General features: G+C 42.5%; 3 protein-coding genes across 14 annotated transcripts in view; 1 reads left to right on the top strand and 2 right to left on the bottom strand.

Annotated features, from left to right (window-relative positions):
- Positions 1 to 13,795, top strand: part of LOC107262917 — a 38,571-nt gene extending 24,776 nt beyond the window's left edge. For 6 of the 11 annotated variants that reach the window (XM_015729618.2, XM_015729581.2, XM_025081927.1 and 3 more), the window contains 2 exons: positions 8,351 to 8,593; positions 8,723 to 13,795. In XM_015729618.2, coding sequence (XP_015585104.1) covers positions 8,426 to 8,593; positions 8,723 to 9,979 — 1,425 coding nt within the window. In that variant the 5' untranslated portion in view covers positions 8,351 to 8,425 and the 3' untranslated portion in view covers positions 9,980 to 13,795. The other 5 variants (XM_015729627.2, XM_025081923.1, XM_025081943.1 and 2 more) reach the window with 5 other exon arrangements.
- On the bottom strand, positions 2,490 to 5,061 carry LOC107262903 (tetratricopeptide repeat protein 25-like). The gene has a single exon (XM_015729562.2). The coding sequence runs from the start codon at positions 5,029 to 5,031 to the stop codon at positions 2,728 to 2,730; it is 2,304 nt and encodes a 767-aa protein (XP_015585048.1). The 5' UTR covers positions 5,032 to 5,061; the 3' UTR covers positions 2,490 to 2,727.
- Positions 5,523 to 8,391, bottom strand: LOC107262910 (tetratricopeptide repeat protein 25). 2 transcript variants are annotated; one of them, XM_025081901.1, is made up of 4 exons: positions 8,311 to 8,391; positions 7,490 to 7,862; positions 6,935 to 7,210; positions 5,523 to 6,877 (listed from the first exon to the last, which is right to left on the bottom strand). In XM_025081901.1, exons 2-4 carry the CDS (start codon positions 7,719 to 7,721, stop codon positions 5,562 to 5,564), a joined length of 1,824 nt encoding a protein of 607 aa, XP_024937669.1. In that variant the 5' UTR covers positions 7,722 to 7,862; positions 8,311 to 8,391; the 3' UTR covers positions 5,523 to 5,561. The 2 variants fall into 2 exon arrangements, with proteins under 2 accessions (XP_024937669.1, XP_015585058.1); XM_015729572.2 differs by having other exon boundaries at positions 8,012 to 8,344.
- Positions 13,796 to 14,193: the final 398 nt, after the last annotated feature.

The following is a 14,193-nucleotide window of genomic DNA, read 5'->3' as shown; positions in this document are numbered from 1 at the left end:
CGTCACTCGTCCTGTTTACGCACTTGATATTTCTCGATTGAATCGACTTTGCCGACGGAACGTTGCTTCCATTCAATCTCACTGCTATACTTTGGTGCCGTTATCCCTTAGGGGAGATGAATTTTTTATTTTTTATCATCTAACTTGATCAGACACTCAGAGCCATATACTCGCACATATATAATAATTTAGCGGTATATCCTAGCGATATCTTTCCGCGTGAATACACCGTGTTGCGGATACACCTTAAGCGTCAATATCTACACGCCACGTTGGATATATACTCTTTTGCAGGAAATGTCTATAGCCATATTTGATTTACGACCTTTCCTTACGTCACATTTGCAATAAAAGGTCTTAGCCTTTATTTTTTATTACAGAAAAATCGCAGGGATGCCAACTGCGCGAAATTCCTCGAGAAAATCTCTGTACAACGAAAATCGATAATTTATCGATTGCCAATGATGCGAATGGAAAATAATTTTTGTCGTACTTAAAAATTTTTTGTTTTGAAAAAAAAATGTCATCAGGAAGAACTATCGTTTGCCCTTACGTCTCATTTACAGGTTCTACGGAATAACGAATATCGATTTTTATTCTGAATTTAAATATCGTCAATCCCTCTCGGTACGTGGGGGACGCGGAAAATGAATTTTCCTTCTTACTATCACCGAAACCCTTATCACAACCACTCACGGATAATTAGTTAGAGATCGATCATCTTCGCGGGTGTGTCGCTTGCACGAGCGCCCTCATAAGAATAAGGCGATTGATCCCATTTTCAAATAATAAGGAAGCACGATCGACCCAGCCCAAAGGCAAGTACAACCCTACGGGACATTGACAGATGTAGAGTGATTGTGAAATCGTATTATCATTTAGTTCGTCCGATTAGAAAGATTGAGAAAATAATGAAATTTTGAAAATTTTTTTGAACCCACTCTCCCAACCCTTGTCACTATAGACAGAGGCACGACGGAGTGGCGTAAAAAAGGCGAAAACAAATATTTACCAAAAAAGATATTATTTTGAAAATTTTGGAAAAGTGACATGACACAAATTGATGTCCTTCATACTTCACCATGTATCCTTGTATACACCTGATACTCATTCCCTGTCCTGGGACTAGGGTTGACGCCAATGCATCGATAACATACTCGACAAGAGTGCCTTTCCGAGGCTAGTGAGTACATTGACATCTGATTTCTTAGTAAACTTACATTTGTGTATTCGTATCACGTAGTACAGACAGACTATACGGGGTGAAGCGTTTAAATCGAGACTGTCAAATAACTTAAGAATAAAGTCTTATATGAAAAAAATGTTTTATGGGTTTAAGGGAGCAACGGAATAGCCCACTTTAATTGAAAACCTCCATCAATAAAATTGAAGTAGGCCATTCTATCGAACCCATACAAATTTTGTCTCAACCATTTTTTTTTGTCATATAAGACCTTCTTAAGGTATTTGAGATTCTCGATTTAAATGCTTCATCCTGTAGATTGAGACTCGTATGAATGACAGGAAGTCAGACCAGAACTCTTTATTAAGTTCCGTGCGAGAAATTAGCAAATAATTTTGCTTTTTGTATGTACATTATATATATAGGGTGTCCCAAGCTTGCTTTACTAATTATACTCTTTTTTTGTCTATGTACAAATGTGTATACATATATTTCTTTTTAATATCCAAAGTCTCAAAGACACTTGATACGGATTTAGCCATGTTCTTTGTTCTTCTCTTTTTTCAGTTCTCCGTAGCTCCCCTAGGTGGCTACCTATTCCATTCATCTTGAAACGATCTCGCCGGTGCCTACTACCACTAAGCTTTCAGACTTTTGCACACTCGATAGGCCTACAAAGAGACAGCTGTGTGTATCCATAGCTAGCTCAACAGGTAGCTCTCTGAAACTACCTCGATAAGCTATCCGAGATATGCATATGAATGCAAGAGTCTACAGAGATTATTAATAACAAGTTTAAGAGAAATAATGGAGTAAATATACGTAATATCTATTAAGAATAGATATATGACTAGGTTATGTTTCTCGGGGAATATTTATTATATGGCTAAAAGTCATTAACGTTACCCTTTGATGTCATCTATGAGAAAAATAAATCATTCAATATTTATAGAGGACGAGTGTCGCGAAAATTAGAAAGTTAAACGATTTATTTTCTTTTTTACATATTAAAAGTGTTCTCGAACGAATCTTGTTGATCTACGCCATCGTTGCTTATTCTCCGGCCGATAAATCTATTTACTCAACGCTTACACAGGGATTTACGTTCAGCCTGGAGGTATGTACAGATAACCCTGGTTTTGTAACCCCTTTGGATATACGTGTAGTTTCGCGAACCGATGTCAACAAGGCCTGGAGAATGAGGTTTGTACAAGTGGAGAGTTTCGTATATATATCGAGTGGTGACAGACGTTGAATATTCATAGCGTAAATCGTTTCGCGTTTAATTGCATGATATTCGGTGAGTAACGATAGTACAGCTTATATAATAAAGATATAAAAGTAAGGTATACGTAAATAAAAATTATATATTATTTATCAATAATTTAGTGAGGCACGCATACGATGTAATTCCTTTGACAATGACGCCTGATTCAAATGTTGTTTTGGCTGGGGACTACGCTGGTCATGCTAAGGTTTCTTTTGAACAATGCAGTCACCTAACGACGTAAAAATACGTTGGACGTGCGCGTTTAAATTCCCGTCTAAAGTGGTCCGAAGATTGTGGTGAATCCTTGGCAAGCTGCTGCATTCTCGTTTAAATCCTCTCTATTGAAATCCGTTGGTAGAGAATGTCGATACAAGCTGTGCGGAGTTTCCGTACGACAAGTTTTCTCCGTCGGAACTAATTCACCCAGTGCCGTATCGACTAGGAGTTCTCCCTTCTCGTAACTTTGCACAGTTTCGCATTCATTGTCGCTCACGGTACGATTCCTTATCTGGAAGGAGTCCTGTACTTCTTCTACCTCTTTGCTAGGTACGCCAGATTTGAATTCTCGATGCATCTTGGTGCATCCTCCGGTCGTACTCGATTCGTAGGATTCGTCGATATTCAAAGTGGAATCAGGATTCGGAGAGTGGGCTACTGTGAAAGTCCTTCGTGTATCTTGGCTCCTGAAGGATTCTGGTGACGAGACAGTATTACTAAATCCATTTACCAGCTTCAAGTCTGGGATTGTACTTCGGTATGAATTTAGGTTATGTTTCAGCATAAACGTCTCCGGCGTGGCGCTGCGATCGATTTTTGAAAATGAGCAGTCTTTTTCACATGAATCTACCACGTAAGTTTTTCCTGTATATTTACTATCTGACGTATCAGGACTGTCTGCTTCTCTTCGAAGGATCCGAGTCCTGCCGGTGTCTGGATGATATGGATCTTCACTGATTGGACTTAGCTGAGTGGACGATATGGATTGTTCGGAAATGCTTCTAGAAGCTTCGAGATCCTTCGTTTCGTTCATGAAGCTTCCCTTTGAGACTCTCGCTTCGGTAGGCAGCTTCGTTCTCATTGGTAAAGACGAGCATTCGACCTCTTCCCTTTCTACTTTCTCCCTCGAGCAAACCAATCCTTTGGCTGCACGAAAGTCAGTTGAAATATCCAGGCTCTCTCGAAATCGCGAGGACAGTTTACTCTTCCGTGAAGAGCTCGACTTTTCTTCTGTTACTGCCAGGAATTGATTTTCCCTCTCAACGTTGCTCCTCCTGCGCAACTTCCTGAGGCGTTCGCGGCTTCCGTTGCGCCGTTGACCCGCCAGACTTCTCAGTGCAGACGACACCCGACTAATAAGATCTCGGATGTAAGACAACGTCGGCGTGTCACCCTCCTCCTCGGTGATCCTCGCGGACACCCTCAGGACTTCCAGAGCCTCGGCAAACCTTCCCAGCTTGATTAGAGCCTGGCCGCATAATAGTTTACCATGGAGCAACCATTTTTTGGAATTCGACGCACGTGCCGATTTCAAACATTCGCGAGACACTAAGAAAGCTTCATTATGTCTTCCCATTTCCAGGTAACACCGTCCTATCTCGTGCTGAAGCCACGCTCTGGGAAGGGACTCCTGGATATCGTGAACGAGTCTCTCCCAGGCACGAGCCACCGCGTCCAGGTGTCCAAAGGCCAGGTGAACCTTACCCAAGGTAACGAATGACTGTGCCCTGAGGATGATGTCTCCGGACATCTTCGCCGAGTAAATCATCCTGGACACCTGGCCAATGGCACGATCGTGACGTCCCATGGATATATAAGTCAGGGCGATGCACCTATGAGCCGTCACTCTGTGTCTATGAGGATTCTCTAGAGCAGCAGCTAGCACGAGTAATTCTTCTCCTATTCTCAAGGTCGCGTTTACATTGCCCGCACGGAAGGAAGCCTCCAGATTCTTGGAGGACAGGCTGGCAAGGCTGGTAAGCTGCCTCAGCATTATCCTGGAGCGCGCCAGCTTCACAGGTAACTCCCTGTCGGACTCCGTCGGCATCCTCCAGAAATCCTTACGATAATCGAAATACTGGAATATCTGGGATACGATCGACGAAGGATTCGGGGATTCCCTCAGGATAGTCAAGGCTCTCAATGCTGCGGATTCTGGACAGAGAACAGCCGCGAGTTCAGATCCGTTTCTGACTTTGGGTAAGAGACTCTTCAAGGCTCTCGATGGGTTCGTGGCTGAGGTTATGGCTGCCGATGTTCTTTGTGCTGCCACCGCGTGGCTAATGTCACGGGGATAGGCACGAGCTGCTCTGTGGTACAGTATCAAGGCTGTCTCGTAGTTCCCATTATGATGCAAGCTGTCCGCCTCCTGGTGAAGTGCCTCGGCGAATTGCTTGTTGGTACCTTTCAAAATTTTAGAACCTCCTCTCCGCTGACGAGCTCTGGCACGTGCTTCCGCTTTCTCTATCACGTCTCTGGTCTCCTCCCCGTCGGTGTCCTCAAAATCACAAGGTAAATCTACTTCCGGAAGGCTCGCGAACGAATGACCTTTGACTTTGCTATTTGACAGGATAGCGGACATGTCAGAGCATTCATGGCAGCCGAACGGACGCAAATTGAATGACGACTGTTGCTGTTGTGGAAACAAAGTAAAGCCAGGAAATGAGACTGGGGCTGCTATTTGCTACCGAATCTCGTCCTAGCGCAGCATCGGGAAGGAATTTTCACGTTTTCGAAGATAAAGGATTTTCTCGTGGAAAACCGAAGAATACATTTTCACTGGAGAAAACGAGCTGACCGCACGTGGCGCTTCTCATTGTTTTCGCTTGGTCGCTGGAATTACACTTTTCGGCCAGTCGGACCACCAAGCTGCGTGACAGACAGCCACGCTAGCGAACAGGAAGCGACTACCTACTCTTTAATGGATCTTCATAATTTCTACATCGCTCAGAAGCACCTTCGATGTGGCGCCTGTTCACTGAAAGAACCCTCAACCACGTAGTCGGAGTTTTAATATTTTTAGGACATGCATTGCGTAGGCTCTCAAACGTTCAGGATACACAATTAAGATAGCTATAGGATACCGTTTAACCAATCATCACAGTAAACCGATTATTCGTACTCTTCAAAGTTTACCCAGCCAAGAATCTTTTTCGAAGGCGCGTATTGCTTCAGCACTGCTGCTCTGGCTTCCTTCTCGGGATTCTTGGGTGGGTCGGGAAGGATAGTGTTCCGCTTGCAGGATAACTTGTACTTGTGATTAATGGGCTTGCATCCCGGCATCACCGTCAGTCTTCTACGTGCAGGCACCACGTTCATGCTTCTCAGGAGGAAGTCTACGTTGGTATATAATTCCGAAGGCATCAGATCTAGGATCAGTTGCTCTCTGGTCTCTATACTATCCAGACCAGTTATTTTTTCAAAATCCAAGTCGTCCACCAGCTTTATTGATCTTTTATAAAAATCAACTAGATAATCGATCCCCAGTCTCTTAGAATTTAGCAGAGCCAGCTGCGCAGCCTCGCGAGCTTCATTGCGATTGTTTTGATCTAATTCGATTCTTATCAGAACGTGATTAGCGTTTACGGTCCATTGATGAATTTCAGCCTCGTTGCTGACGTCACGAGCCTTCTTAGCATAGAAACGGGCCAGGTCGTAGCGTCGTGTTTCTGTGAGAAGCTTAGCCAACTCGTGAAACAACCAAGAAAGTTCTAATGGCTCCGAAGCGAGTGCTAATCTTTTACGAAATGTCTTAAGGGCGGTTTTCCTGTTCAACGTTGGCACCCAGCCCAGCTCACAATCTCGTGGCAATTTAGCCACTCGTATACCCAGATGATGCTTAAGATAAAGCAGCTTGATACTCTCGTCCTTGAAGCACGTTAAATTCCTCGTGTCTAGGTAAGCCCAACTGGCCATCTTGTAAATGGCGTTTAAACACCTTTGTTTCAGGGGGAACATGTTGTCTGAATAGGACTCGAAGACGTCTTTCGCACGGCTCACATAGTTGAAGAACAGTGGGTAATCTTGGGACATTCTCGCTCTGTGAGCCTCCATTAAAATAAAATCAGCCTCTATCACGATATTGTATCGCCTGAGCTGCCTTTCGTGCGCCATTTGCTCTTTATGGCCAGGTGACCTGGCGTTACGTAAGAAACGGAAGACGTAAAAGGGTTTGCGTATACGCAGCACTTCCTGTCGGTAACAAGTTCTCGTATACGAGCTGTCCGCCAAGTTATACAGGTCCTGGCTACCCTTTGTGTTCGCTGACCACACGTTCGGATTCTCAAGAACGTTCTCCAGGAAGTATCTGTCCTTTGCGCCATGGCCCAGGTACGTTTTAGCCATGACTCTGTGTAGCTTCCTCAAAAACAATTCCAGCTTGGTGTTCGGATCGTTCACTTTGAACCTGGAATGCTCGTCGTCGATTCCTAAAATATTAATATGTATTTTTTTTTTCTTTTTCTCTTAGAAGCCTCGCCGCGTACCTTCAAATTCATCCTCCTCCTCGTCCAGCTTCGCTATCAGGATCTTTCGCTGCTCCTGGACATTCTTGATCCATGGATACAGCTCCATGAGGAGCCTGGCTGAGGTGTTTCTGCCCACGCAATCTTCCGCGGTCTCATTACCCTGGAAGACACCCCATTCGAAGGGATATCTCTTGTGGGTCATACCCTGGTGCGCGTGGACCAGACTGTAGTCGAATTCTGCTATTTGAAATAGAGTCTCGACGCGTCGCCATTTGACGCGGTAATTCTGTGGGTCTGAAATGGTCAAACAGAGCAGGTTAATGAGAATCCTCATGGGAGCAGAATCGATTTGACCGCTAAGAGTCACGTGCGAGGGTCGTTATTTGCCGGAGGGTGGCTCAAGATTTTAATCATGTACGTGACCGATTACAGCTCGGAACGAAGAGGACTTGATTCATAGCGAGTACGTGTGGATAACGGAAATGACGTAATAATTGATTTAATCGATCAACGCGATCGCACGTGGTTTTAACTTTTATTATAATTTACTGTCAATTATATTTTTAAACTTACCTATTTCCATGCACTTGTCCGCCATCTGCGCTGCATCGGGGTACCTCGTGAATTTACTCAAGGCTCTACTCCATCCTATGAGGGTTCTGATGTCCTCGGTTTCCGCCTCTTCTACGGACTTCTTAAAGGCACTTATGGCGCTGGCGTACCTGGCCTGATTGGTAAAGCGATAGCCCCATTCCCGATACAGTTTCGGACCCCCGAAAACTACGAGCTTCTCCTCGTTCTTCATCCTTGCCCCGACTTAATGGTCTTGACTCCTGAATGGCTTGGATATTCGTATGAATAATTTCATGGGAATTCGCTGCGCTCACGTTGCCACAGAATATTTAGGTCAATGGTACTTCCTTTTGCAGCTGGCGGTAATCACTGACTAATTTAAATAATTCCCATTAGAATGAAACCTTATCAGCATTTTCTTTACATTTTTCTGCGTCCCATTTTTTTTTCTTTATAACCTCTCAATTTACTATGGTCCTACTGAACTAGTCATTGGTACGTTCGATTAATCGCATTACTCACAATTCAAACTCGTTATCTACCGACTTCCCTCGCGTGTAACCGTCACGTCAGGTTTCACTGCTATCAAAGGTGGTTCAGTAACGATATAAAACTGAACCTAGGTCACGTTAACCTATAAACGATATCCGACTGGGTTATCTTGGAATGTAGTGTAACGTGCGTAGTTCGTGCGTACACCACTTATCCTGACCCTTGTCCGCCGACCGAAAAGGCCTGTGTTTATATACGTTTATATAGGTGTATACAGTGTCAATTATATTAAAGAATGTTTTTCGAACACGCGATTCATACAGTCTTACCAAAGTACGTTATTTATAAAAGAATTCCATTATTTTGCAGGGTTCTACTCAAGAACTTCGAGAGGTTAGGTTCGTGTGGTCAAGAACCATCTAAGGGGATCCTCGGGATGCGGTGATGGCTCTGCTGTACAGATTCACGCAGCTGCCAGACCGCGGTGGCACGCGAGTCTTTTCCTTCGTCGTGACACGTAGCGTCGTTCGAGATCCTGAGAGAGACGTAACCAGCAAGGAACTCGTGTGTGGTTTTCAAAGATGGGCCGTGGCATTTTCACGCGGAGACAAGGTAACGGGTCATATGATTTTTCTTTTAAATTTTCAACCTTTTATATCTCGGATACTCTACATGAATTTAAATTTTTTGAGTTTCATGCTATATATATATATATATATATGTATGAATATCTTGTGCAAGGTCTTGGGTGTCTACTTGGTATGGCGCGGTGCGGCACCTGGTCTTCGCGTTTACGTGGACTTCACGTTCACCCTCCTTAATCGCGAACACTTCTCCGTGAACGAGGGCTTCTCCGGGAAGCGAGTAAAGTTCACGTACGACGCCCCGGCTCAGGGAAACAGGAACTACATACCAGTCTCGGATTTGTACAGCAGGAATTTCGCTGATCCTAATGGAGAGTTTCAGCTGGAGCTCTCAATGGCGAATGTGAGGACCGTTTATACGGATGAAGTGAGGATGCCCACTGGAGTCTTCACGGCAGGTCAATCCAAGCCAAACAAACTGGAGACGGGATACTTTACCTTTGGTGGTTTCGATTGGAATCTGACGATCTACCCGTTTGGCAATAAGGAAGGTGAAGCTCGCCAGGAAGGAAGACTCAGTGTCTACTTAGTGAGGCTCACTGGATTTGATCACCGTTGTAGAGTACGATATAGCATTGCTCTAGGAGAAGGCGATAGAAGAATAGAATCTGGACACATAGAGGACCTATCGGATGCAGAGGGTCGTGGATTCGGATGGCATCCAAGGTTGCGCTGGTCTGAAATAGCTCACAAGGGGGTCGTTCGAGTGTCTCTTGAGATGGTGGAGGCTCGCACGATATCTGAGGTCGCAGTTCAAGCTCTTGGACCTTCGGTGTTACCAGCTGCGCCCTGCTACGACCGGGACAAGCAAGCTTGGGCCATACGAGCTGATCTGCATTCAGATACCATCAGATTACACCTGGTGTACAAAGATATTCATAACGTACCGAGGAATCATCTCAGATACGTCAGCTGGTCTGCTTATCTCATGAGAGGAGAAGAACCGGATATGGAAGCTGCCGGTTTGCCTGGTGCTCCTTTCTCTAGATATTACGCTCAGGAACCTGCTGACGAAGGTATCATCATGGAGACCAGTCTAGGTGTAACGGAAGTCAAGGACGATCAGTGCCCCTTTCTTACTGATAAGGGTCAGTTGAGGGTCAGGCTTGAATGGAACGAGAGCCATCTTCTCTTCCAAGCTACTTACCACAAGTACGATGATGTCTGCAGAGTGCATAACCAGCAGATGCGCCGCGAAATCGCTGCACTTCAAGCTGAGAATTACTCCCTTGAGAGGCAGCTATTCAGCTATCAGAAGAGTCTGGCCTATGCTCAAGCACAGCAACAGAGTCAGCAGCAAGGCCCCGGAGGTCATCTTGAGCGATCCGCGTCAACCGATACGGAATATGCCTGACAAGTGCTACCGGAAGTCAGTAAAATCAATGAAGTCAGGCGTCAAACTCTTGGGATCGCAGAGAGCGATCAGCGAGTCCATCAGAACCTGGTGAAGCTCATGGACCGACGACTCAGCAACGTACAGTCGCGACGGAGTGACGCCTCCCTGAGCGGAAGTGGATCACCAAGGCCAAGTATACTGTCATCGAGTATCATTAGCGATCAGCATCATAATCAGACTCAGAGCATCGTCCAGTCGCCAAAATATCGTGAGTCTGTTGGCAGCCTCGAGCGTCAGAAGGTTCGTGAAAATGGCGGGCCTGGTAGCGGATTCTATGGAGCGAGTCAACCCCAGAAGAGACGAAGATCTACCCTCTGGGAAACTCTCACCGGATTGGTCTGTTCTCTGGGAGCTTTGGCTTCAAGGGCGGCCAAGATGGCTGCCCGGCGGGGCGATCCTCTTTGAATCGGGAGGACGATCCTCTCTTGCACCTGTGCTTCGTAGATGAATGGTATCAAGTATCGAACAGTTAGTTTAGTTTATTAGATAATATATACAGCGTTAGTGTAACCACGTATGGACTTGATCGTGATAAGGAACTCCAGGATGAGGTGACTCGACTCCCACTTGCTCGTTAGGAACTCGATAACCTAGTGGACTCGACCACCAGAGTATTGAATATTTCTGAGGAACTTTTGACCAATCAGTAACAGCATTCCGATTCATGTCCATCCATTGGTCAGTAATAGTGTCCACGGTTCACGAAGAACTGACACGTTATTCTTATTGGTGATTTAGAAACTTAGAAAATGATACTAGCGAGTAGATGTAAGAAACGCCTGAGGTACAATACGTTCCTCCATTGACTCTACACCTATATCTACTTGTCAATTCACTAAAGAACTTATTTTCCTCTAAAAAAAGACTTTTTCACCTATTATACTAGTTGTTCATGTAAAAAAAAAAAAAACCTTAAGCGACATCTTAGTATCTAGAGCATCGGTGTTAGGAGTGGGTACAAGAGAGACTCGTTCCTCCTATTTTCGGAGTATTTAACGCGCGGTAATTAACAATACTCTTTATTAATGAAAAATAAAAGACGCCGCATTGCCGTCGCTCTTACTAATTCCGTTTGTAAGTCTGACAAATCAGGGTATAAAGAAACATCATTTTCATCGATTAATAATAAATAGATGCGTATATTTTAATGAGAAGAAAGAATGAGAATATCAAGGTCATCGCTGTAACGTACAAATTTGTTTCATCCCTCCAACAGAAGAATGGATACACTTAAAGCCTATAACACTATTCAAATATCACTACTGCCTCCTACTCGCATCCAATTTATCAAAAGCTAACATGAATTCTCAGATTAAAGTGTCAGGAAGAAAAACAATAATAATAATTGAGCGATAAGTATCAATGACGTTTCGTTAAATACTCCGAGCATTATAAATATAAGAAATTGTAATTCGCGCCATACATCCCTTCTCTGATTAGCAGAGCTGTATACTTTGTATATACCTGTACTAAATACTATATACGCGGTAGTCGAAAATGTCACGGACGTCATCCTCGCGAGGCTACCTAACCTCTTTGACATATTGCTTGCGAAAAGAATTCACTTCGGCAATAATCGGGTTCGTTCGTTGCTGTTCGATAATCGCGGGAAACCTTGTACCTATAAACGATATTTACAATAACAAGAAACAACATGTATACACTTTAACATTACGTCCTGCTTGTACAATCCACATATTTTTATTATTTTTATTACTGCTATTATTATTCTTATACACGACAATTTTTCGAATATTTTCATTGCCTGTACACGCATGCGTGCATATTAATTCATACGCGCATATTCTATTACCATTCGTCGTATTACTATTAATATTATATTCGTAAAATTAAAAAAAAAGAAAAAGAGGAACACCCTCTGACATTCACTACTTAAGTGTAACGAGACAAATCAATTTTTAGGTAATACGTTCTTTCGTCTAAGATTCTTCCTACGCACTGCTGTAAGCGTAGTGGCTCTGACAATCCCACTTTGACTTTACACGCATCAGCTCTAAATACATACACAGACAAGCACAAAATTATTGCACCCATCGTAAACTCTCTACACAGTTAACACGAAGAAGCGCACAACACTTTAGGGTAAATTACTTCATTTCAACAATTTCATGTTTTTTTTCCTTTTTTTTTTCATTTATAGATACACTTTTTTAACCACTTGAAGTCTTCCAGACGTTCAGCTATCTACGGTTCACAATTATTTTGCACGTTCGATTGCATGCACACTGTGGTATAAAAATTGTCACAAGACAGTTTTTCCCCGCATAAATACCGACTAGTATCGAAATGTACCAGGGTAAGTGGTTTATGGCGGAACTTGTTTACGTTATTTGAAAATGGACTAACCGTCACTTGCCTACAGAGCTAGTCAAGCTTCATGCTCGCGTACGGTATCACGTGTCTAATTCTCTGAAAGTGCTTGGCTCGCATATTTACTTGAAAAAAGTCACCCTCTGCTCAGTGAAATGTGATGATTACGAGAAAAGAATTTCAAGAGCCTTACGATTCTTTTTACTTCTGTTTTTATATACTCCCCGCGTACTTTGTGCTTGTTTTATATTTTCGGACAACGGTCTAAACACACGTAACACGTATTTGTATAGTACAATGTCAGATTAACCTAACCATAAAGTAACTTAGAATATATATATACTCGCAGAGGACAAATTGATTTATTATCCAATGCATTCCGTTATTGGCATTCTTGAAGCATCGTTGAATATGTATTACGTGTCAGATATTCCCTTTTTCTACATAAATGGAAAACTTGCTGAAACACAAGTATCCAATGTATTTCCCATGTCAATTGGTTCTATCGCATTAAAATTTATAACCTGTACTTCTCGGTAATGCTTTTCGCCCTTACACAAGTAGCTTTAGCAGAATATCTGCAGGAACATTCGACGTATGTACATTCTTTACTTATCTGTCAATCTACATATGTATACGTTGCCCACTGTAGTACGTAATACCACGTAGTTACATCTTTTTTAATAACACGGAATCTCGCGTGCGAATATTTTCAAAAATTTTGTTTCACCTTATCATATACAAACGTTATGCAATCGGTATCTTTCAGAGAATTATTATCGCACGAGTACCAGTTGTGTAGTACAAATATTTATGTATTGCGCACATAACGCAAATGTTATACAGTTTTTTATTGACGTTCTTTGCGTTTCTTTATATCTGCGATATCCATATATGACATTACAAATACAAAGTTCAGTAAAGCTCTGTATGACGCAATTAAATTTATTGGAAAATTCGACAATTATTATTGTTCGTATGTCACCCTATACAATATATCAAGGATATGTTGTATCATTCTAATGAAAATATTGCTTTTGCGGATTTTTTGGTTTCTACAAGCTCAAACCTGTAATATGATTGTATATTGTAACAATGGGAAACAAGCCGAGGTTCGAGTATGATATTTTCTCAAGAAAAGGAGCTACGGGATTTGTTGAATCCCGTTGAAAAGGAAAATGCTCCACAGTGTACTTCAGCTCGTTAGGTTCTCTCTCTCGATTGTTCGATTTATTTGATATTTTGCAAATTGGGTTAATATGGTATTTAGTTTATCTATCTGCTATGTTTATCTATTCTCTTGCTCTCTTTGTTTCCCATTCCGACATTTTTCTGTTAATACGAAACACAAACACGCTCGCAAGAGTTTTGAGATGTATACTATGATATACTTAAACCATCTGTGAGTCTGCCTCGTCTTTTATAAAATTCTTGCTATATTCATGAGTTGTTTTTACTTCGACCACATTATCCTGCTATCCTGCGTCGTCCATTTTCAGAAAAAAAATTAACTTCGTTTTTCCTGGAATTCTTACATGTCACGACATGAAAAATAATATCGCCTTTAATAAAACTAATATGCGCGGACCTAGGGGTTGAAACCCCTGGAACTGAAAGGCTCGTGATGTCTTTAAGAAAAATATTGGAGCGCCAGTTTGCTGCGAGGGGTGTTAAATAGTTCTCAATAAACAAACGTCGTTGATAATTTAACAAGATAAGAACAAAATTTTGTCGATAAAAGTTTTACTTATTTATTACTTCCCTTCTTTTATTTAATGTCTCTTCGTTTAATAAAAAGTAATTTCACGATACTATCGAAAAATCTCGAATGATCGTTCTAC

The sequence above is a fragment of the Cephus cinctus genome, unplaced genomic scaffold, assembly GCF_000341935.2.
Source record: "Cephus cinctus unplaced genomic scaffold, Ccin1 Ccin1_scaffold0013, whole genome shotgun sequence".
Classification (NCBI taxonomy): Eukaryota; Metazoa; Arthropoda; class Insecta; order Hymenoptera; family Cephidae; genus Cephus; species Cephus cinctus.
The sequence above is the reverse complement of the archived record's forward strand: the minus strand, read 5'-3'. Positions and strand labels throughout refer to the sequence as shown.